The sequence below is a fragment of the Dipodomys spectabilis genome, unplaced genomic scaffold (assembly GCF_019054845.1).
Source record: "Dipodomys spectabilis isolate Male_0828 unplaced genomic scaffold, ASM1905484v1 ptg000163l, whole genome shotgun sequence".
Lineage (NCBI taxonomy): Eukaryota > Metazoa > Chordata > Mammalia > Rodentia > Heteromyidae > Dipodomys > Dipodomys spectabilis.
The window spans coordinates 16721201-16745901 of NW_024870840.1; the positions used below are offsets into that span (position 1 = coordinate 16721201).

At 45.5% G+C, this 24701-nt stretch overlaps 1 protein-coding gene across 1 annotated transcript; it reads left to right on the forward strand.

The window, feature by feature from the left end:
* The first annotated feature begins 5069 nt into the window (after positions 1-5069).
* On the forward strand, positions 5070-24701 carry Pwp1 (PWP1 homolog, endonuclein). The gene is made up of 15 exons (XM_042693127.1): positions 5070-5219; positions 7886-7944; positions 8072-8256; positions 10036-10121; positions 10223-10319; positions 11524-11634; positions 13320-13450; positions 14366-14427; positions 17110-17206; positions 17713-17774; positions 18934-19045; positions 21158-21248; positions 21341-21462; positions 22794-22899; positions 24359-24701. Exons 1-15 carry the CDS (start codon positions 5148-5150, stop codon positions 24466-24468), a joined length of 1503 nt encoding a protein of 500 aa, XP_042549061.1. The 5' UTR covers positions 5070-5147; the 3' UTR covers positions 24469-24701.

Genomic DNA, 24701 nt, shown 5'->3' on the forward strand with positions numbered 1-24701 from the left:
AGGGTTTCTGTGGACCTGTAGGCTTCGTGTATCACAGATGGGTGATGGCAACATTGGTAGAGGCATGACTTCCAGGAAGAGGAAGAGGAAGGTGGTGGGGGGATCTGTGCTCTGGTATGCTCTGTGTGCTCAGAACCAGAGCAAACCACTCTGGATGATTCAGGAAGGATGTATCCAAAGATATTGCAGGACTCATATAGTCCTTGAAAAGGCTGGGAACGGAGCAAAGGTGGCTCAAATCAATAATCCTGGCTACTGAGGAGGCTGAGATCAAAGTCAGCCCAGGGAAGACAAATCTGTGAGACTCTTATCTCCAATTAACACACACACACACACACACACACACACACACACAGCTGAAGTGGAATTGTGGTGGTAGAGTGCCAGCCTTGAGCAAAAAAGCTAAGCAAGAGCAAGGAGGCCCAGAATTTAAGCCCTAGTACTGGCATGAGAGAAGGAGAGGGAGGGGAGGGGGGAGTGAGAAAAAAAACAAAGCAAGATATATGGGGCTATCTGTGTTGTCTTCAAGTGGCAGAAGAGATTTATATGTAAGAGAGGTCTATTTGCCAGGTGCTGGTGTCTCTCGTCTATAATCCTGGCTACTCAGAAGGATAAGATTTGAGGATCACAGTTCAAATCCCCCTGGGCAGAAAAGTCCCTATGAGACTTTTATCTCCAATTAACCACTCAAAAACCAGAAGTGGTGCTGTGGCTCAAAGTGGTCGAGCACTAGCCTTGAGCAAAAGAACTCAGGGACAGCACCCAGGCTCTGAGTTCAAGCCCCACAATTGACCAAAAAAAAGGGGGGGGGGGTTGTCTTTCACTCAGAGCCCAACAGGACCTGTTCCAATGATGGTCTCTACAAGAAATCAGAGTTTACCTCCATCTAGGAATATTGAAGAGTCAGAGAGGTAGTGAGTACCCCATCATTAGACGCATCCAAAAAAGCCGGTGGACCCTTTGACAGAGGTTGGAAGGGAGGGAAGGTAGAACTGAAAGGTCCTGGCAACTCGGGGACACTGTTATTACGCCTTCTCCCCCTCTGATCCGAATCGTCTACTTGGCCTGAGGAAACAGATATCAATCCTGATAGATCCGGGAGAGAATGTGTAATGGCCTCCCAGCCTTCATTTATTTTATTTTATTTATTTATTTCGCCAAGCCTGCATTTTATTAAAGCCTGGACCCTATTTATCCTCATCACGTTAGCCCGGCAGCGGGCTGGTTCATTATTCTCACTCAGCAAACACAGAAAGGGGGAGGAATGGGCCTCAGAACGGCCCCAGCTGGGAAGAGAGAGAAAGAAGAGGAAGCAATTCGGGCACTGAAAAATGTGGCTTGCTTTTCTAAAGTCAAAAAGGGGATTTTTGTCACTCAGTCAAGTTAGAGAAAGGCCCATATTAGGAGTAATGAATTCCAGTGAGGGAACTCGCATGACGATCACATCTGTCAAATATATTTTTGTGTTTTTTTTTAAATGCCAGTACTGGGGATTAAACTACTCAGGGCCTGGGTGCTGTCTCCCAGCTTTTTTACACAAGGCCAGCACTCTACCACTTGAGCCACAGTTCCACTTTTGGGCTTTTTTTTTTTTTTGGGGGGGGGTGTTGTTCATTGGAGACAAGAGTCTCATAAACTTCACTGTCAGGCTGGTTTTAAATCTTTTGGGGCGGGGAGGGGTTTGGTTGTGGGGCTTGAACTCTGGACCTGGGCATTGTTCCTCAGCTCTTCAGCTCAAGGCAAGCACTTTACCACTTGAGCCACAGCTCCACTTCCAATTTTCTGGTGGTTCATTGGAGATAAGAGTCTCATGAACTTTCCTGCCCAGGCTGGCTTTGAACGGTGATCCTCAGACCTCAGCCTCTTTTTTTTTTTTTTTTTTTTTTTTAAAAGGTGGCGATTAAGGCAGCCTAGTGGACGGTGGGATTTTCTTTTTTTTTTTTTATTTTTTTATTTTTTATTTTTTTTTATTTTTGCTTATGTGGTGCTGAGGAATCGAACCCAGGGCCTCTGACACACAAGGCAAGCGCTCTACCACTGAGCCACCTTCCCAGCCCCAGACCTCAGCCTCTTAAGTAACTAGGATTCCAGGCAGGAGCCACCTGTGCCCAGCTGGCTTTAAATCTTGATCCTCAGTTCTCAAGTAGCTAGGATTACAGGTGTGAGTCACCAGTGTGAAGCTGCTGCTGCTTTCTCTTCCTCTTTTTCTTCTCCTTTTCCTCCTCTTCCTCCTCTTTTTTCTTCTCTCCTCCTTTTCTTCCTCCTCTTCCCCTCCATTCCTCCTCCTCCTCCTCATTGGAGAGTACAGGATTGGTGAGCCCACCAGCCCACTCTCCAGACCCTCCCTGTCTTTCCCCTTTTGCAGTACTGTGCAGGAGTCTTGCTCCCTCAGGCCTCACTCATCTCCCTCATCCTGCTCTCTGGCTGGAGCTACCTCCAGCCTCACTTCCTACCTTTCCCGTGCTTACCATCTCTTCCACAGGGTTCTGCTTTCTGCTTATTTTTTTTAAAGTATTGTTATTATAAAGGTGATGTTCAGAGGTGTTACAGTTACTTAAGTCAGGTAGTGAGTACATTTCTTTTTTGATAATATTACTCCTTCCCTTGCTCTCTCCCAGTGTTTCCCGCCCACAAGTTGTAGAGTTCGTTTTCAACATAGTGTCCAGTGAGGGACCACTGCTGCATTTGTTCACCTTTGGTCCCTCTATTCCTGTGCCTCACCTTATCTCCCAAACACAGATAAATAAGACAAAAAAGAAAAGATAATGAAAATAACGAAGAAAAAAAATCCATGGTTTCCATTGCAAGGAGTTCATTTCGATAAATATTATTTCGTGTGATCAGAGGCTCATAGGCATTGTGCCTTTGTGTTCCTCTCCTAAGAGTGTCCTCCTTTGGTTTCACTGCGTGCGTGATGTCTAGAGTCCTGTATACTTTATCCTGTCCCGGTGTATTTTAGATCTAGCTCCCGTATATGAGAGAAAACATGCACCGTTTGTCTCCCTGAGCTTGGATTATCTCACTTAACATGATTTGTTCTAGGTTCATCCATTTCCCTGTAAATGGCATATGCTCTTTGCTTCTTAATGGGTGATCTTTGCGGTTTGGAAAATCCTATTCTTTTCCAGAGCACACTCTCATGGGCTCACTCTGTGGGGAGGGCTGGCTATAGACCAGATGGATACCTATGTCCCCAAAAAATCCATATGCAAAAATCCTGAACCTAATATGATGGGAGTTGGGAGGAGGGAGCTTTGACACAGGATTATTAGATGAGGAGTGGAATAAGACCTGTTTGATCCATGCCAAAGTGGGTAAAGCAAGAGACAGGGGGTGTAATTCAATAGCAGAGTACTTACATAACATGTGTAAGGCTCTGGGTTGTATTCCCAGCACTTAAAAAAAAAAGCCAAATTGGGATAAAGCAGAAAGAAACAAATGAAGAAACCACAAAACAAAAGGAGAAACAAACAAACAAACAAAAAAATCAAGGTCAAGTATAATCTTGAAGTGTCCACTAGGTGGAGCCAGACCCCTGCATTCAGGGGCTCCCCAGTTTTCTTCCAGTGAAGAGCTTGAATCTGTTTCATCCTGAAAGATTGAGAAATTTCATTCGCCATCTCATGCATTGTAAATCTTCAGCAAGTTTTCACAGTGCATGAGAATAAATGTGCCAGGTATGCGGATGCATCACTAAAGGTCATACTTGTGAGCACTGTAATGATAAAGTCTGCCACCAGCTTCTCTGCTTCAGAAACAAATCTCAATGCACTGACTTCATTCCATTCACCTATCCCTACCCAGGAACCAAGATGTCATCTTTCCTGTTCTTCCTCACATAATTATTTGGCCTGAACTCTGTGAGAACTTTGGGAATGCTGGAATGGAGAGACAGTATAGAGAAGACAAACGTGTGACTTGTGATTATTCAGCCTCATCTGTGCGGTGACAGCTAGAAGAGCCCGAATCCATGCTCATAATCCTTTGATTCTTGGGTTCTCATGATGGGGAAGAGCAGAGGGTTCCCAAGTCCATCCTTCCTCTGCTTCTTTAAACACTGTCCACGTCCTTCTTCCCCCAGATAGCTCTGTGAACGCCACCTAGTGGTAAAGATGGGACTGAGTTCTTCATGACTGGTTAGGGAAAGCCTTTACTTTTCTCGGGCACATTTCTGTCTTTCCTTCCAAAAGAGCAGTTCAGGTACAGAAGAAACTAGGTAGGAATACAGTCAAAAGACCCAGGCTCCGCCACCCAACTTACCCTTCATGATGTGTGGATTTAGGTCAGCCACTACCTTTTCCTGGGCCTCTCTCTTCTCATCTGTGCTACATTAAATATGGTCATAGAAATTGTGTTTTAATTTTTTGTGCTGATAACTGGCTTAACCATTATTACATACCTGTAATCCTAGCTACTCAGATCTCAGCCTACTGAGTAGCTAGGATTACAGGTGTGAGCTACAGGCACCTGGCTGAGAGTCAAATCTTGATGAGAAGGTTTAAGCCCCTGCTCCAGTTATTTATATCTTTAGACTCTTGAATTATCCTAGCATAGAAACTGCATTTACTGTCTACAATGGTTACAACCTGTCGTTACAGGAGAATTGATGATTGAATAATGATTAACTACCAAAACACTGTGTGGCACAAAGGAAAAGACCCTATCGTGGGAGTCATGACTCTAGACAAGGGTGCTACCTTCCTTGGACTTCAGTTTAGCAGGCTTATTCTGTTGATTTGTTCAGTAACTCTTGACACCTGTTGTGCCAGGCTCTGTTCACTGTGAATAATGAACAGCTCATAGCCACATGAGAATGGAAATCCAGTTCAGGTCTAGGAAAATAAAGTGTCACCTCTGGACACTCGATGGTGCTACTGTAAAGTCTGTTCAAGAGTTCAAGACCAGACCCGGCTGGAATTCCAGGAAACGCCTCGGGGGTTGCCCCGCCCACTCCGCGATGTCCCCGCCCACTCCGCGATGTCCCCGCCCACTCCGCGCAGATCCCGCCCCTGCCCCGCCCCCTTCCCCGCCGGCGCCGGCGAGTGACGTCAGAGCCCGCGCCTGCGCCTTGCCGGAAGTCCACGGCCGCTGTCTGGTGGTGGCTGATCTCCTTCGACCACGCCTGAGACCCTCCGAAGCCGAGCACCATGAACCGCAGCCGGCAGGTGACGTGCGTGGCCTGGGTCCGCTGCGGCGTGGCCAAAGAGACGCCGGACAAGGTGAGGCGTGGCCGCGTGGGCTGGGTCCCAGCCTCGGGCCCCTGCTCGCCGGCTCTGCCCCGGCCCCTGCCCCGGCCCGGCCCCGGCCCTGCCCCGGCTCTGCCCCGGCTCTGCCCCGGCCCCTGCTCGCCGGCTCTGCCCCGGCCCTGCTCGCCGGCCCTGCCCCGGCTCTGGCCCGGCCCCTGCTCGCCGGCTCTGCCCCGGCCCTGCTCGCCGGCTCTGGTCCAGCTCTGCCCCGGCCCCTGCTCGCCGGCCCTGCCCTGGCCCCTGCTCGCCGGCCCTGCCCTGGCCCCTGCTCGCCGGCCCTGCCCCGGCCCCTGCTCGCCGGCCCTGCCCTGGCCCCTGCTCGCCGGCTCTGGTCCAGCTCTGGCCCGGCCCTGCCCCGGCTCTGCCCCGGCCCCTGCTCGCCGGCTCTGGTCCAGCTCTGGCCCGACCCTGCCCCGGCCCTGCCCCGGCCCTGCCCCGGCTCTGCCCCGGCCCTGCCCCGGCTCTGGCCCGCCTGTCTTGACGGAGCCGCGGCTTCGAGGATCTGGGTCTCCTGGGCCTGAGGAGTCAGGACCCCGCCTCCGACCTGTACCCCCAGCCAGGCCGCACCCCCAAACTCGCGAGCCGGAGGGGTGGGGCGCGGCCGGGCGGGAAAGGTGGCCCGGGGCTCCTTGTGGGGGTGTAGCCGGGAAAAGTGGGGCGAATCCTACCCCCGCCCCGGCCTGTGCCCTGCGGCGCAGAAAACCGGGTTTGGGAGGCTGCCTGCCTTATGCGGGCCCGAGCCAGATTAACAATGCCTAGCTCAGCCACCCAGGAGGCTGAGATCTGAGGATCACGGTTCAAAGTCAGCCCGCGCAGGAAAGTCCGTGAGACTCTGATCTCCAATAAAACCACTAGAAAACCAGAAGTGGCGCTGTAGCTCAAATGGTAGAGCGCTAGCCTTGAGGAGGGGGAAAAAAAAAGCTCACGGACAGCGCCCAGACCCTGAGACCCTGGGTTCAGGCCCCAGGACTCGCGCGCGCGCGCACACACACAGACACCACACACACACAACACGGAAACCTTGCAGTAGTCCGTATTGATGGGGCAGGAAGTATGAAAGAAAAACCTCCAGGAGTTGGAGACTGAGTCCAAGCAGAGGTGAAGGGTTACTTGTTCATCAGACTTACGCCTTCTATTCATGTCAAGCATTGTCAGGGTCAGAAGACAGGCATGAACGAAACAGCCTTGCCCTTCGTAGAGTTGACATGTGCGTATATATTGTGTCTGAAATTAAGGGTCATAAAAGAGGAGAGGGGCTTTGCATGTGTTTCACTGGGACAATAATGGCAGAGCAGGCTGCAGGAATGCAGCAGTTGATTGTAGTCCCAGTAGATGTGAGTTTATTATTATTACTGTTCCTTCGTTGTTTTGTGTGGACCATACCAGGTCTTGAACTCTGGGGCTTGGCTCTTGCTTGGCTTAATTGCTCACTGATGATGCTCTCCAATTTGAGCCACACCTCCAGTCCATCTTTTTGCTGGTTAATTGAAGATGGATTCTTGCAGACTTTTTCTGGGCTGGCTTTGAACCTAGATCCTCTATATTTCAGCCTTTTGAATAGTTAGGATTTACAGGCCTGAGCCACCAGTACCCAGCTCAGACTGTTTCTCTGGTGTTTGGCCTGCAGCAGGAACTCATTGCCTGTTTATAGAATAGGGACAAAACATCTCAAAATTGGTCGAAGGAGAAAGTGGTTCTCATTAAAAAGGGACATATAATCTTTCAATTACTTGAAGACAGTGATTTCCAGATGAAAATAGGAGGTTTTTTTTTTGGGGGGGGGTTGTTTTGTTTTGTTTTGTTTTGGGGTCCAGTCGTGGGGCCTGAACTCTGGGCCTGGGCCCTGTCCCTCAGCTCTTCAGCTCAAGGCTAGCGCTCTACCACTTGAGCCACAGCGCCACTTCCAGCTTTTTCTGCTTATGTGGTACTAAGGAATCAAAACCCAGTGCCTCATGCATGCAAACAAGCACTCTACCACTGAGCTACCTCCCAAGCCCCTTGAACTCTTATTAAGGTAAAAGGTACCCAAGTGAGAAGCAGATGAAAAAAATATAAGACTAGAGAAGGAAAATTGGGGAGTAATCTGATCTAAAGAAGCAAGGTTTGTTTTGAGACTAAGTGGATACTGCAGTGATTGTAGGGAGCAGAGGTGGTTTGTTCAGGGATGCGCACCAGGAAGAACAGGGGAGGTACATTAGATAACATTTTTTTAAAAAGAAGACGAAATGGACTGCACAGAGCTCCTTTGCAAATCAGTGTGGGTTTTGTTGTTTGTTTTTAAAAACTAAAGAGTAGAATGTGCCTCATATCTAAGTAGGAAGGGGTCTTAAGTGTAAGAACCTGGAACTGGAGCTTTGATTCAAGTTGTAAAACACTAGCCTTGAGCATGAAAGCTTAGGAACAGTGCCCAGACCCTGAGTTCAAGCCCCAGGACCAGCACAAACAAAACAAACTAAAAAAAATACAAAAACAAAAACACAACTCTATTTTTGTTAAATTCAGAGAATTTAGGTCAATCTTTGGTTCTCATCCTGATGTCTCATAAAGTTACAATTTATATTTGTTCAAAGAGTTTTTAATTCAGGGATTTCCAATGATTTCTTTCAGTTCAGCATAATAAAATGTTTGCTTTCTTGTAGGTAGAGCTAAGCAAAGATGAAGTAAAGCGTCTCATTGCTGAAGCAAAGGAAAAATTACAGTAAGTTGAAGAACATTGGTGTCTGGGGTGGAGTCCAAATAAACTGCATATCTTAAATAATTGTGACTAAGCAGGCTTATGGTTGGCCGGCACCATTTGGGTGACATTTTTGCCTTCACTCTCACAGAGAAGAAGGTGGCAGTGAGGAGGAGGAGGTGGGCAGTCCTTCTGAAGATGGCATGCAAAGTGCCCGCACACAGGCACGAGCAAGGGAGCCCCCGGAGGATGGCGGCCCAGAGGAGGACCGCACGCTAGATGATGATGAGCTGGCTGAGTACGACTTAGACAAATACGACGAGGACGAGGACCCAGGTGAGAATCCAGTTGTGCCGCTTTGTCTTCCCAGGCTCAGTGCTTGTGGAATACCAGAGCCTGACTCCGGGTTTTATTGTCCTTGCCATCAGTCAACTAATTCAGCTCAAGATTTGGATGGAAAACATGTTAACTAAACTAGTTTAGAAGATAAGTTTTTTTTTTTTGTTTTGTTTTTTTTGGGGGGGGGGGGCGTCCGGTCATGGGGCCTGAACTCTGGGCCTGGGCGCTGTCCCTCAGCTCTTCAGCTCAAGGCTAGCGCTCTACCACTTGAGCCACAGCGCCACTTCCGGCTTTTTTCTTTTTGCTTATATGGTGCTGAGGAATCGAACCCAGGGCCTCTGGCATGCAAGGCATGCGCTCTACCACTGAGCCACCTTCCCAGCCCCTAGAAGATAAGTTCTGACCAGTTGGTCTAAAATACAAATCTAAAATCCAAGTGTTGTATGTTCTTTTTCATATAGCAGATATAATCATCTGAGGAGTCCTTGTATGCAGTTGTAATTGAAACTTATCTTTATGACTTTCTTTTAAGTACAGTCATGTTTTTCAGCATTACATTCTGAAAGGTAGTCATTGCACCACTATTGTTGAAACAATTAGAAAAAGAGAATTCCAAAGGCTTGGAATGTGGGTTAGTGGTAGAGTGCTTTCCTAGCATGCAGGAAGCTCTGGGTTTGATTCCTCAGTACCACATAAACAGAAAAGGCCAGAAGTGGCACTGTAGCTCAAATGGTAGAGTGCTAGCCTTGAGCAAAAGAAGCTCAGGGACAGTGTCCAGGCCCTGAGTTCAAGCCCCAGGATTGGCAAAAAGAAAAAAGAAAAAGACAGCTCCAGGTGTGAAGAGGAAAGGGAGGTAAAAAGGAAAGGAAGAAGTCTAGTAGAAAGTCTTAGAAGAAATAAAATAAACCAAGAAGATATATACAACTGTATTGTCCTTTGGGAAAGGGGATGGCAAACACTGGGTGAACTTGCTTTGTGGTCTTCTATCAGTGCCACCCAAAAGAAATAATTATTCAGGTTGAGAAATAGGTATTCAGTCTTGGCACTTGAGAACCTGTTAAAGAAGATATTCATATAACTTCCAAATCTATACATCTTTGGGACCTGGTGCAACTCCTTTGACAGAATCAGCAGTTCTCAGCTTAGAAAACCAGAAACAACTTGGAGAACATTAGCTCATTATAAAGATAGTCCACAGCAAAAGAATCAGGCTCACCTCACTGACTGGAAGGGAAGCTGTCCAGGGGTTTCTGGAGAGCGAGTGAGGGTAAATCCAAGTATGCCATTCACTAGGGGAAATAAAGAGGAGAGTGTACAGCATTCTCTCTTAGATCCATATGGCTCATTAATATATCAGCAGTTCTGTCAACACTTGGAATAAAGCATTCTGGTCAACCTTGTGAAACCCATCATTTCTCAATTTTGACCATGCGCCCCTTATTTATTTTACTGATTTTAGGGTTTCTGGACTTTTCTCTAGAGAACCTTGAGTCATGATTGCCTGGAAAAGGCAAGAGAATCTAAGCAGAGTTACTCATATTTTCTAAAAAAGCCTTAATTCTTTCATTGGAGCATTGTAGCTTCTGAGACCGACAGAAATGCATTCCAAAGGTCAAATAGAATGGCTCTTAAATATGCTCACTACTTTCTTTCCCAGCTATCGATGGTGCAGTTAGTTACGAATTAGATAGTTGCTCTAAGTCCAAAGACGGGCTTGGAAATATTTTTGTCAAGATGACCATTTTACTCATTTTGATTGATGAAATCTTATCATAGATGCTGAGACTCTTGGTGAATCTCTCATGGGTCTTACAGTCTATGGAAGTAATGATCAAGATCCTTATGTCACCCTGAAAGACACGGTAAATGTTCATGTTGCTTTTCTAATTACTCCCTTACATGTTGGCTGAACCATATTTGACCTCTGTCTCTAGCTAATGACTTTTTTTTCTTACCTCCTTAGGAACAATATGAACGTGATGATTTCTTGATTAAGCCCAGTGATAACCTCATAGTTTGTGGCCGAGCTGAACAGGAACAGTGCAATTTAGAGGTTCATGGTAAGTAAAATTAAGTCCCCTACCAGAAGGCTTTCTAAGTGATGGTAACATAATTGCAGTGTTGCTGTTCAGACATTTTAGGTGCTAGATCCTGCCTTTCCCCAGGTCAGTTGGTTATACAGTTAATTTTACACAGCTGTCCTTTTCTGCTTATTGCTCTGGGCACATCAAATCTAAGATTGTGTTTTCTTGTTTTGGCTGGACATGTAAAGTCTAAGATCTTTTTTTGGCAGTACTCAAGATTGAACTCAGAGCTTTGTACTTGCTAGGCAGGTGCTCTACTACTTGATCCATACCCTTTTCCAGTGGTTATTTTCTTTTTTTTCTATTTTTTCTATTTTTCTTTTTTTTGAGGGGTGAGGGGGGTCCGGTCGTGGGGCCTGAACTCTGGGCCTGGGTGCTGTCCCTCAGCTCTTCAGCTCAGGGCTAGCGCTCTACCACTTGAGCCACAGCGCCACTTCCGGCTTTTTTCTTTTTGCTTATGTGGTGCTGAGGAATTGAACCCAGGGCCTCAGGCATGCAAGGCAAGCGCTCTACCACTAAGCCACCTTCCCAGCCCTCCATTGGTTATTTTCAAAGTTGGGTCTCACTTTATTCCCAGGCCAGCCTGGGCTTCAGTCCTACTCATGGCTTCACATGGGCTGAGGAAGACAGAGTACATCCAGCCATTGTGCTTACTTGTTACCTCTGGGTAATAGGTGTGCGCCACCATGCCCAGACATGAGTTGAGATGGAATGTTTCAAACTTTTTTTTCCCATGGCTGGCCTTGGAACCTCATCCCCATCTCTTACCTCCCAGCTAGCGAGGATTACAAGCTCGAGCCACCATGCCCAACTAGTCTGTTTTTTACCATGGCAATAGACCCCTTAGATATATACAATTAAACAGGGCTTTTTATTATGTAAACATGTTTGCCAAGGTTAAGATTGTACTGGGTACACAGGATTTCTCCTGCTTTTCCAGTCATTTCAAATGCTTCCCCTTTGCAGAGTAGTCCCTTTTCTTCATAATACTTGAACACAGAAGGCCCCAATTCTCTTTTGGGCCCCAGTCCCCACTTCAGGAAGTGTTGGCTCCAAACCCAGTGCCTCCGGAGTTTCTTTTACATGTTTGGTTTTTAATTAACTTTGAAGACTGTTAACAATAAGTTTTGATTAGCTCTTCCATTTCTAAGTATGAATTCTTTTTTACCAATCATTACAGTTTATAACCAAGAAGAAGACTCTTTTTATGTCCACCATGATATTCTCCTTTCTGCATATCCTCTTAGTGTGGAATGGCTGAATTTTGATCCTAGCCCAGATGATTCTACAGGTAATTGGAAAACTTGAAGTTGCAAAAGTGTTTCTAGTCTATGGAGTGAATGAGTGAGTGTGTGAGCGTGTGTGTGTCTGTGTGTGTGTGCGCATGTGTGTGCAAGCTCACGCGCGTGCACATGCATGCGTGGGGTTTGAATTCAGAGCCTGTGTGCTGTTCCTTTCATTACTCTTGAACCACACCTCTGCTTCCACTTCTTATGTTAGCTAATAGTAGATGAGAGTCTCATGGACTTTCCTGTCAAGGCTGGCTTGGAACGTTGATCAGCAAATCTCAGCCTCCTGAATAGCTAAAATTACAGGCATGAGCTGTAGAGTTTCTTAATTTACGTAAATTTTGTGTTTTATATAAGCATATTCAGAATTGTTGCTAGTATTTATAAAGGCACTATCACTTTTCTGAAGTTTTAGTTATGTAGTTTTGTCTACTTTTTTTTCCACCCCTAATGATGATACTGAGGCTTGAACTCAGTAGAGGCTGAGCCCTCTACCTTTGAGTCATGCTTTCAGTGGTTAGGTTGTTACCAACACACCATCACTTAATTATTCAAGGTCTGTATTTGGGTATCCCCAGACTTCAGACTGGCTAAGAGTAGCTGCTCCATTGAAGGCTGAAGAACAAGACCTGGAAGTTTTTGGACTGTACTACTCTAAGGGTCCCATGCAAACAGTTTAAAGTAGCACAACATGTGACCCTTTTTTTTTTTTTTTTTTTTTTGTCAGTCGTGGGGCTTGAACTCTGGGCCTGGGCGCTGTCCCTCAGCTCTTCAGCTCAAGGCAAGTGAGTGCTCTACCACTTGAGCCACAGTGCCACTTCCAGTTTTCTGGGTGGTTTATTGGAGATAAGAGTCTCACAGGCTTTCCTTGTCCAGGCTGGCTTTAAATCGAGATCCTCAGATCTCAGCCTCCTGAGTAGCTAGGATTACAGGCATGAGGCGCCCAGCTTCTGTTTTGTTTTTACAGGTTTCAGATCTTGAACTCAAGACCTGAACTTGTGGCTCAAATGGTAGAGTGCCACACCTGCAGCCTAGCATTTTGCTGATTCATTGGAGGTAGACTCTCACAGACTTTTCTGCTTGGGCTGGCTTTGAACGTCCAACCTCAGCCTCTTGAGTAGCTTGGATTATAGGCGTGAACCACTGACATCTGGAATCCAACTGAGTATAATGTAATAACTTGTCTTAGAAAATTCAAGATAGAATAGAAATGGAGAGGCTTGTCCAAAATAACTAGATTCTCGTGTTAGTCACTTTAGCCTTATCTTGCCCAGTCTATAGTTTTGAATAAAGGCAAACACTGATAATCCTGACATCTTATGTCTTGTTCACTGACTTCTTACGTCTTAAATACTATTCATGTTCACCCTTGCATCCTCATCCTCACAAAAGCTGGAGAAGGAAGAAGAAGGTGGGTATATAGGTAGCAGTAGTTCTCATAATTGAAGCCAAGAGATTGGGCTGTTGTTAGTCAAGTTGAATTGTGACTCTGAAATCAGCAGCATAACATTGCATCACTAGTTACTGATGAAAAATGCAGACTTGAGTCCCCTTAAAATTACCTGAAAGAGAATCTTAAAATGATAGATTTACAAGCCTGAGAAGCACCTCTCTAGCCATCACTCCGCCTACAATAAGTTAGTTTGCTTTTACTCTGTGTAATCACAGCACACTGCTCTTCCTGCAGGAAACTACATTGCTGTGGGAAACATGACCCCTGTCATCGAGGTGTGGGACCTGGATATTGTGGACTCTTTAGAGCCAGTCTTCACGCTTGGAAAGAAGCTTTCGAAAAAGAAGAAGAAGAAAGGAAAGAAGGTAAACAAGTTCAGTATTTAAACCCTAAACACAAGTGGATAGTGTATTGGAGCAGAGAGGTTGAGAGAACATAGATTTCCCAGTCAGACGATCTTGGTGTGACAGGACAGGTGGTTATAATGTCATTGTAATTTCTACTTTCTTTTTTTTTCTTTTTTTTTTGGGGGGGGGGAGGGGTCCAGTCGTGGGGCCTGACCTCTGGGCCTGGGCGCTGTCCCTCAGCTCTCTCTTCAGCTTAAGGCTGGCGCTCTACCACTTGAGCACAGCGCCACTTCCAGCTTTTTTCTTTTTGCTTATGTGGTGCTGAGGAATCGAACCCAGGGCCTCATGCACGCAAGGCAAGCGCTCTACCACTGAGCCACCTTCCCAGCCCCCTGTAATTTCTACTTTCAAAAGAACCAATTTGAAGGAAATTTACTTATGACTACGTAAACCTCTGTTGGCATGTCCAGTTCTAATCTTTCCTCAAAACTGATATACTAGCTTTGAAATTCTGAAAAACAAAAGCTTCTATTTAGCCTTTTCTGTGTTGAATTCTAAATATTCCATGTATTCCCTCTTTTTTTTCTTCTTGCCAGCACTGGGGTTTGAACTGAAAGCTTTGTGCTTGCTAGGCAAATACTCTCCCACTAGAGCCACAATTCTAGCTCCTTGTATCCATTCCTGTAATTCTTAAATTATTAGGTTTTGCAGGAGGTGGGGAGCAATATTAATATTTGTAGGATTAGCAGCAAGTTCAAGAGATGGTTTAATTTCTTCCCTAAAAAGAATGTTTATTGTAGTTACCTAATATAAAAGAGTGTTTCTTTACTTCTGCAGCAGAGTATATTAGAGCAAAGCGTTAAGCCTAGAGTTTAATGAGTCTCGCAAATTTAACAATCACAATTAAAAAAGTAATTAAAGCAATCATTGCAGAGCTCCTCTGCAGAAGGGCATACGGATGCTGTCCTCGACCTTTCATGGAACAAGCTAATCAGGTAAAGAGGAACGACATTTGGATGATTGGAAAACCATTGTATCGTGTTCCTGCCTGTCTGCTTCCATGCTGTGTACCTTTCTTCTTTCCCCCACTTCCTCGTTGCTTGAAGCAACATCTCCATCTCCACATCACCCAGGAGCTCGAGACCAGTCTGCACGCATGGCCTCCACTTCTCCACTTAGATAGACAGCAAGCACCCAGCACCAGTGGTACAACAGCACTGGTTCTTCCAGATCTTTCTCACTTTACTTTGTTTCCAAATCTCATCCATGTCCTCTCCCCTGCCCCTATACATTGTGTAGAAATACACATGGCATTCCCCTGGCACCAACTTTTCAGTTTAGTAACTTTCCGTATCCTCACATCATAGTGCAGCTGTCCCCACCACCACCCCCAGATGTTCCCAGACTGAAGCAGCCCCTGAATCACTGAAGACACTGACTCTTCACCTTCCCTTCCTCCCAGCCCTGGCAGCCACCATTTTTCAGGGTTCATCTGCAGTCTGTATGTCAGACCTAATTCTCTTTGAATGCATATACCACAGTTTGTCCATCAGTAGCCACTGGAGTTGCGTCTGCTTTTGGGATGTTGAGAATAACACTGCTGTGAGTGTGGATGCACAGAGAGCTCACACTGCTTTCATGTCTTCTGGTGATTACTGCAAAGCTTAGAAAAGGTTTTGGGGCTTGTTTTTGTTTTGTTTGTTTGTTTTTGGTCAGTTGTGGGGCTTGAGCTCAGGGCCTAGGTACCATCCCTGGGCTTTTTTCACTCAAGGCTAGCCCTCTACTACTTTGAGCCACAGCGCTACTTCCAGTTTTCTGGTGGTTAATTGGAGAAAAGAGTCTCCCAGACTTTCCTGCCTCAGCTGGCTTTGAATTTCGATCCTCACATGTCTGCCTTCTGAGTATTTAGGATTACAAGCATGAGCCACTGGCACACAAAAATGTGCTTTTATTTTTATTTATTTATTTTTTGGGTGGGGGAGGGTCCGATCGTAGTGCCTGATCTCTTGGCCTGAGCGCTGTCCCTCAGCTCTTCAGCTCAAGGCTAGCGCTCTACCACTTGAGCCATAGCGCCACAAAAGTGTTTTTTTAATGTTTGTTTTCCATAGCTGCTGTACATTCCATATTCCTGCAAGCAATGTATATAGTGTTCTCATTTTTCCATTCTTCCAACATTTCTTTTGCTGCTGTTGTTGGATAATAGTCATCCTAGAGTTTATGAAGTGATATCTCTTGTAGGATTTTTGTTTCATATTATTTGGGGTACTTGTTTTCTTTCTTATTTTCCTTTTTTTTTTTTCCCCCAAGCTGTCCTCAGCTCTTAGGCCCAAGGTAACCTCCTTCCTTGGCCTCCCAAGTAGCTAGGATTGCAGGTCTGTGTGAGTTTGATGTGCATTTCTCATTGATCAATAATATTGAGTAATTTTATGCTTATTGGCCATTGCATACCTTTTCTGGAAAAAATGTCTGTTCAACTCCCTTTCCTATTTTCAAAATGGAATTGTAGGAGCTCCTTCTGGATATTAAAAATGCTAGTCAGAACTAGGATTTAAATACTTTCTCGGAGAAGGCTACAATGCTTAATAAGAAATGTACTCATGCCGGGCGCTGGTGGCTCACGCCTGTAATCCTAGCTACTCAGGAGGCTGAGATCTGAGGATCGCGGTTCAAAGCCAACCCGGGCAGGAAAGACCGTGAGACTCCTATCTCCAATAAACCACCAGAAAACCGGAAGTGGTGCTGAAGCTCAAGTGGTAGAGCGCTCGCCTTGAGCTGAAGAGCTGAGGGACAGCGCCCAGGCCCAGAGTTCAAGGCCCACGACCGACCAAAAAAAAAAAAGAAGAAGAAGAAATGTACTCATTATCTTGCCCATGTAATTGTAACCCCTCTGTACAGTATTTTCACAATAAAAAAAAAAAAGAAGAGAGAAAAAGAAAGAAAATACTTTCTCTCCTAAGTTTCAAGTTTTTCATATTGACAGTGTCCCTATTTATTTTTGTCATTTATGTTTTTGCTCTTACATCATTTTAAAAAAATTGTATAGCTCAAGGTGCTAAAGATTTACACCTGTGTCCTTCAGAAAACTTTATAGCATTAGCCCTTCCGTCTAAGTCTGTGACCCACTTTGAGGTATTTTTGTGTGTGGTAGGCCATGTAGTAGCCTAAAGTTTCTGAGAGGATGTCCTGTTGTCTCCACCACACTGGTTGAATAGACTGTTCTTCCCGATCAGACACTGAATTGTCAGAGGCCAAGGATTATTTCTGGACTCACTTGTTCTTCTGTTCATCTCTAGATCTATCCGTAGGCCAGCAGTACATTGTTGGGATTACTGTAACTTTTCAACAAGTTTTGAAATCAGATAATAGGCTTCCCAACTTTGCTCTTTGTTTTCAGGATTTTTTTTTGTTAGTTATTGAGTCCTTACATTTCTCTAAATTTTTAGAGCTAATTTAATTCTCAATTTTAATTCTGCAGAATGTGGCAGACTGTGGGATTTTGAATGGCAGTAGGTGAATGGGCACCTCAACTCACAGTTCAGTCTGTAGATGCCATGTTACCGCTTCCAGTACAGGAACATGGACTACCTTCTTGATGCTGTGGTAAATGGCATACTTTGCTTAGTGAATCATACTTTGTTTTTAAAAGACAACCTAGTTTGTTTCTTCTCTCTTTTCAGAAATGTGCTGGCAAGTGCATCTGCTGACAGCACTGTGGTTCTGTGGGATATGTCCGTGGGGAAGCCAGCAGCCACCTTAGCTGTGCACACAGACAAGGTGAGGGGACAGAAAGGGGCTACTAATCTCCAACACACATGCAGAGCTTCTCATGGCTTCTACCGTGATTCCATAAAGCCCAGTCTCCATAAAACCCCATTCGGTGCTGGGAGGGACAATGAGTGGAAGATTAGTTTCCTACAACATGTTCACAGAGGGCCCCAAGAAGACAGGCTGTCAGACCCAGCAGTAAGCACTGAAGCCAATCTGTGACCATGGCTGTGGGCTCCCTGGTACAAGCATGTGCTTGCAGTTTACCAAGGCCCTTTAACCACACCGCATTTCTTCTGGACTTCTTTTAACATTTGAGGGTGTTTGGTGCATTATTGTCGATGTCAGCTTTTATTTTGGAACATGTTTTGCCTTTTGAATATGCAACGTTTTACATTTCTTAACACAGACAATACTTTATAGGAAGGGAACAATTTTTATTAACACTGTGAAATCTGTTTTTGCCTAATAATAGGTAATGTTACTAAAAGCAAATGGAGATCTCTCCCCCTTAGGTCCAGACTCTGCAGTTTCATCCATTCGAAGCACAGACATTGATTTCTGGATCCTATGATAAGTAAGGAAGCACACAAGAGTCACTGCTGCTCTGTCCTGATCCTCTTGAATTGGAAAACTATCACTTGCAGTCCCAACCGAAGACATGTGTGAATTGTTAGCACAACTTAGTTTTCCTTTGCAGCTCTGGTCCTTTTGGTCTGCAAAGATCTGGATCTGTCACCACAATGTCTAGCTATGGGATCTAGCAACTGCATTGAGTTTAGAAGATATGTGAGTTCACCATTTTTGTGAAACAGCATCCTAGAAATCATTACTTAACTTAGTAGACAGTGATTCCTTAGACCCTTGTGACATCTCTCTGATCACATTGGCTTGGTTAGCCTGGGCAAAGAGACTTGTTTGTCTGCAAACACAGGCTGAACGAACAGCATGTTCAGGAGCAAAGCAGAGATACCACGACCTCTGGAGATCTACACTCCGAACTAGTTTTATCTTGGCGTGGTTTGGGCTTTTTTGTTGTTGTTGCTGCTGCTACTGTTTTGGGGGTTGGTATGATTTTACTTTTTCTGTTTTTATTTATGGTTTGGGGATTTTTTTGGCTAAAACAGGTCACATGGATTGGAAAATAGACTCTCTACCCTTATGGGAAGAATTCCCACATCACATGATGACAGAAGGCCTATATTTAGGGAGGGGTGAAGAATTGAGGCCTCCCAGGGGCTGACCCCTGTCATGTGCACACCTCCGTGAGGAACTGGAGTGAAAGTGGGAAAGATGGCTGGTAGGATCAGAGAGCAGTAAAGACCGGGTCCTTACCCTTTGGAAAAAATGGAAGTTTATCATCTGTCAGGATGATGGGAGGAGAATTACAGGCATTTCCCTTAGGACCCTCTCCCCCTCCCCCAAGCACAATAGCCTCATTGTGGAGAGTTGTGGCAAAGACATGAATCATGTGGAAAGAGAGGGTTCATCTTGGATATGCAAAGTCAAGCCACCATGAGTGTTCCCAGTGCCTTCAATTGAGCGACAGACCCAGAATCTACCAACTAGTAAAAGGGAGCTCATTTTTTCCTATCTTAAAAACATTATAGAACCTTAAAACCAGCTCTGAATAACTGAACCTTGACTTCACAGTGCTTCTGTTACCATTTCATTAAAAATAAAAACATAGGAAGACTTGAACTCTTCAAAGGCTAACTTGGCCTGACTGTGTCCAGGTCAGTGGCACTGTATGACTGCCGGAGTCCGGATGAAAGCCACCGAGTATGGCGCTTCAGCGGGCAGATCGAGAGAGTCACGTGGAATCACTTCTCACCTTGCCACTTTTTGGTAAGAACATTACACCATGGGTTATTTTTCCAGGGCTCTCACAACTACAGTTCTTTTAATTATACTTTAGAGAGCGTATCAACAAAAAACTTTCTTCTCTGTTAATAATGTGGAGCTTTTGGGTCTTAAGGTTGAAGAAAGGTTTGTCTTTTTCACAAGAGAATGGCTTAGCCATAAAAAGTTAGTGGCTATGTGAGTGATTTTGCTAATTGTCAACTACTCTAGATTAGCTACATTTTATTTTCACTTGCTTTTCATCATTTTATCTGTTTTATGAAATAGTAATCATAATTGATATTGTTTTATTTTGAGACATTTTGTTTATTTTGCAATATGTAGCCCAAGACTGGTTGTGAGCTCAGACTCTTCTTGCCTCTTTCCCTTAGAAAAATATTTTGGGGGGGCTGAGAATGTGGATTAGTGGCGACTGCTTGCCTAGCATGCATGAAGCCCTGGGTTTGATTACTCAGCACCACATAAACAGAAAAGGCCAGAAGTGGCGCTGTGGCTCATGTGGTAGATTGCTAACCTTGAGCAAAAGAAGTTTAGGGACAGTGCCCAGGCCCCGAGTTCAAACCCCAGAACTGGCCAAAAACAAAATATTTTTTTGCCAAGCACCAGTGGCTCACACCTGTAATCCTAGCTACTCAGGAGACTGAGATCTGAGGTTCGCAGTTCAAAGTCAGGCCGGGCAAGGGACGTCTGTGAGACTTTTATCTCCAGTTAACCACCAGAAGACTGAAGTGGCGCTGTGGCACAAGTGGTAAAGCACTTGCCTTGAGCTGAAGAGCTCAGGGACAGTATCCAGGCCCAGAGTTTAAGCCCCACTACCAACAAAAACAAAAATTAATATTTCCATCAGTCCAAGAAGATGCTTTTTTTTTTGAGAGGGGGGGGTAGTCCTGGGGCTTGAACTCAGGGCCTAGGCACTGTCCCTGAGCTCTTCAGCTGAAGGCTAAAGCTCTACCACTTGAGTCACAGCACCACTTCTGGCTTTTTCTGTGTATGTGGTGCTAAAGAATCGAACCCAGGGCTTTATGCATCCTAAGCAAGCACTCTACCACTGAGCCACATTCCCAGCCCCAGAAGATACTTTTAATTTAAATCCTTGTATATGAACCCATCCTTGACTCTGGATCTCTCCCTGTTCCTTCATTCTATCCCTTGTGGTTTTGCTGTTGCTGATTGTGCCAGTACTGGGACTTGAACTCGGGAGCATCAAGCTCTCATGCAGCTGGCCTGCTCATCACTGGTGCTTTTTTGCTGGTAATTTTGTTTGTTTGTTTGTTTTTGGGTCCGGTCATGGGGCCTGAACTCTGGGCCTGGGCGCTGTCCCTCAGCTCTTCAGCTCAAGGCTAGCGCTCTACCACTTGAGCTACAGCGCCCCTTCTGGCTTTTTTCTTTTTGCTTATGTGGTGCTGAGGAATCGAACCCAGGGCCTCTGGCATGCAAGGCAAGCGCTCTACCACTGAGCCACCTTCCCAGCCCCTGCTGGTAATTTTGGAGATGAAGTTTTGGAACTTTTTTGCCTGGGCTGGCTTTGAATATCTATCCCCTGATCTCAGTGTCCAGTGTAGGGTTACAGGCATGAGCCACTGATGCCCAGTACTTCCTTTTCTTGCAAGCCTAATAACCCTGAGCTGATCTGCCTGATTGAACGCCTGCCCCCACATCAGCATCACTGATCCTCACTAAACAAGCCATCTCCGCATCCCCTCATCCCTGTTCCCACACACACACTCCAGATTCACCAGGTGGGCATATCAGCTCCTACCCCAGGAGCTCCGCCCGCCAGGCCGCCCTGCTCTTCAGCGCTTACTTCTCAGTGTCCCCTGTGTCATCTCAAGTGTGACTGGCACCTCAGTGCTTCTACATCTTAACTGTCCTCCCTCCCCAACCCCAGCTGCATCGTAGTGCCACTGCTTAGTGGGCATGTCTGGACTAGTCCACGGGAGTGCACACAGCTCCTCCAAAAGTAAATTCTCTGTGTCCACGTCACTAATAAGCTCCAAGGCAAGTCAGACATGCAGCTGATTTGACTGTGAACTGGTTCCTCAGCCACTGGTAAACTTTGTTGTCACATAGAGGATTGTGCCCTGCTTGTTCTTTCAGGCTAGCACGGATGACGGCTTTGTTTATAATTTGGATGCCCGTTCAGATAAGCCAGTTTTTACACTTAACGCACACAACGACGAAATCTCTGGTGAGCAAAAAGTATTTCTTTCATTTCTGTCAATTTATGATGAAATCTGTATTTCAAAGCAACAAGAGTCACTGAACTCATATCTCCTGTAGGTCTCGATCTGAGCAGTCAGATCAAGGGCTGTCTTGTGACCGCTTCAGCAGACAAATACGTGAAGATTTGGGACATCTTAGGAGACAGGCCAAGCCTTGTGCATTCCAGGGACATGAAAATGGTGAGGAGTTGCCTGTTTTCTATATATTCAGTTTCTTGGCACTCTCTGGGAATCAGTGCATTAAAGAATGTATATTACAGATGTGCTGGGGAAGTTCATTTTGTGCCAAGTCAAGTTTGGTGGGAGATTTATGACTTAGAACAGCTTTAAGAAATTCATTGTGTGGATCCTCTCTACCTCCATACTTAACAGTCATTTGGTAAGACCAAGGGTGGAGTGAGAACCAGGTAGCCACATATTTCACCTTAAAGTCAAGCTTGGACATTAGGACCCTGGAGCTATTGGGTCACTTTACCACTAACTTTTTCTAACTATCTCTGACTATGCTGAAGTTTATTTTATACATACACACACACACAGTAGCAAAACATTAAAAATCCCAGTGACTTTTAGCAAAAAATGCATACTTGCTATATGCTGTCACAGTAGGATGTCATGTTGAGCTATTAAAAATTAAGTATAAGCTGGGTACCAGTGGCTCATACCTGTAATCCTAGTTACTCAGGAAGCTGAGATCTGAGAATCACAGTTCAAAGCCTTCCCAGGCAGGAAAGTCCCTGTAAGACTCATCTCCAATTAATCTCCAGAAAACCGGAAGTGGCGCTGTGGCTCAAAGTGGTAGAGTGCTAGCCAAGTGTAGCTTTACTCAACTTACAGGGAAGACAGGTTAAGGAAGCAGTTTTCACAGTATCATCCCATGCTTAAGTCTTATTTCAGTCTAGCAAACTGTTTCTAAAAAATGAACAGTGGTTATCCAGCTGCAGACTTATTGCAATGTTTCCTGTTGATATTTTCCATAGTACATGTTTTATCTAACAAGTTTTATATAGTAGTGAAATGTGGAAATATTAAAAGTTTAAAAAACGGCTTAAGGGGGTTGAGGATTTAGACCACTTACCTGGCAAGTGCAAAGCCCTGAGTTCAGTTCTCAGCTCTGCAAAAAAACAAAAATAATAAGGGCTGAGGATGTAGCTCAGCAGTAGAGCATCTGCCCAGCAACCCCTGGCTTTAAACCGCAACAACCCAGAAAAGGGGGTGGGTGGAGATTTCATAGTATCACTGCCATTGTTTAGAAGGTGAGCTGCAGGTTCCTGGTATCCATAGAGATGAGGCGGGCGAGGGACGCCGTAGGAGGACAGCGAAGGCAGATGGTCAGAGGGCGCACATCCTCACGGCACAGCTTTCGTGCCACACATGCCACACCCTCCCTTGACTGCCAGCTGCCTCTGCGGTGGTGAGCTGGCTTTGAGAACTCGGATCCCAGCGTCTTAGACACAGGACAGGTGCTCAGAAAAGGATTCAGTAACTCACTTCTGCCCTTTTCTCCTCAGGGAGTTCTCTTCTGTTCGTCTTGTTGCCCCGATCTGCCGTTTATTTATGCTTTCGGAGGTCAGAAAGAGGGGCTTCGGGTCTGGGACATCAGCACTGTATCCTCAGGTAAGAATCTTGAGTGTCCCGCTCTCTCTGAAAGGGCCCTGAAAGTACCAACCCAGAGTGCCTGGCTTGCATGTGTTCAGATGGCTGTAGTACAGTCCCTTTACTTCAGAAATATTGGGGTTCATGAATAAGGTTGTGTTCACACCTTATGTTTAAGTTTACGTTTTTGTTTTTGTTTTTTTTTGGGGGGGGGGGGTGGTTCCAGTCGTGGGGCCTGAACTCTGGGCCTGGGCACTGTCCCTCAGGTCTTCAGCTCAAGGCTAGCGCTCTACCACTTGAGCCACAGCGCCACTTCCGGCTTTTTTCTTTTTGCTTATGTGGTGCTGAGGAATTGAACCCAGGGCCTCAGGCATGCAAGGCTCTACCACTGAGCCACCTTCCCAGCCCCAAGTTTAAAGTGTTTTATTTATTTTTATTTTTATTTTTTTTTGCCAGTCCTGGTACTTGAACTCAGGGCCTAGGCTTCTTTTGCTCAAAGCCGGCACTCTACCACTTGAACCACAGCACCACTTCTGGCTTTTTCTATGTATGTGGTACTGAGGAATCGAACCCCAGGCTTCATGCATGCTAGACAAGCACTCTACTACTGAACCACATTCCCTCCCTAAAGTCTTTTAAATTGAAAGGTTTCCTGGGAAGACGGAAGGAAATGTTCTGTACTCAAAAAAGAGCCCTCCCCTTGCTAGTTACCAGAATACATAAGTGTGTCCCTTTCCCAACTGCTTTCTTCAAGATTGCTTTCCCAGGTGGCCAGTGTCTTCCCCTTAGAAGATGTGGCTGCTGCTTTATTATCTTGAGGTAGTCTGCTATGTCTTATAAACAGTTTAATATGCCCCCACTGTATGGTTCCTGAATCTTCCCTCCTATAAGGAACAAGGAGGTTTCTCTGGGTTACTCTGGCTTGAATTTATATGAAAGATCCTAAATCCACAAAGTTCTATGTAGTCACAATACAGAGGAGAGAGAGAGAGAGAGAAAACAACCTGAAATAGAATGGGAAGGCAGTGTCTCTAAGGGACGGAACACCTGTTAACCAAGGTAGATTAGCTACTTCCAGGGACGTTAGAGGAGTGTACCAGGAAAAAAAAAAAGACGAGGGCTGGGAAGGTGGCTCAGTGGTAGAGCGCTTACCTTGCATGCATGAGGCCCTGGGTTCCTCAGCACCACATAAGCAGAAAAAGCCAGAAGTAGCACTGTGGCTCAAGCAGTAGAGCATTAGCCTTGAGCTGAAATGCTTAGGGATAGCGCCCAGGCTCAGAGTTTAAGCCCAGGACTAGGGGGGCTGGTTGACTTTAGCACATTAATTTGGAATTCTAAGCTGGTTACTATCTCATTTGCAGTGTTACTTAAATACATTTTCATAACAAAGTTTCTACTCTAGAGTAAAGAAACTTGTCTCTTATGATGTAGAGACTTGATTTCTTGAGCTGTAGTTTCTTAACTGCTTGCTTGTTTTTAGTAAATGAAGCATTTGGACGGCGTGAGAGGCTTGTTCTCGGTAGTTCGCGAAGCTCGTCGATTAGTGGTCCTTTTGGGAACAGGAGCTCAGAAACACCAATGGAGTCTTAATGAAGATCATAGGATGTTCTCATTGGCTTACCTTGGAGCTGGCCTGAACATGTGCCATTTGTACCTCCAGCCAAGCAGAGGTACAGGAAGAAATTTCATTGCTACTGCCTCATGTTCCTCTGTAGGGGATCATGGCAGTATGGAGCTGGTCTTCGTGCCTGCCTTCACCTGGGTGGTGTATAGCGGGCTTGTTGGATTTCTTGAAAACACCAATAAAACGAATTCCTCTGTCA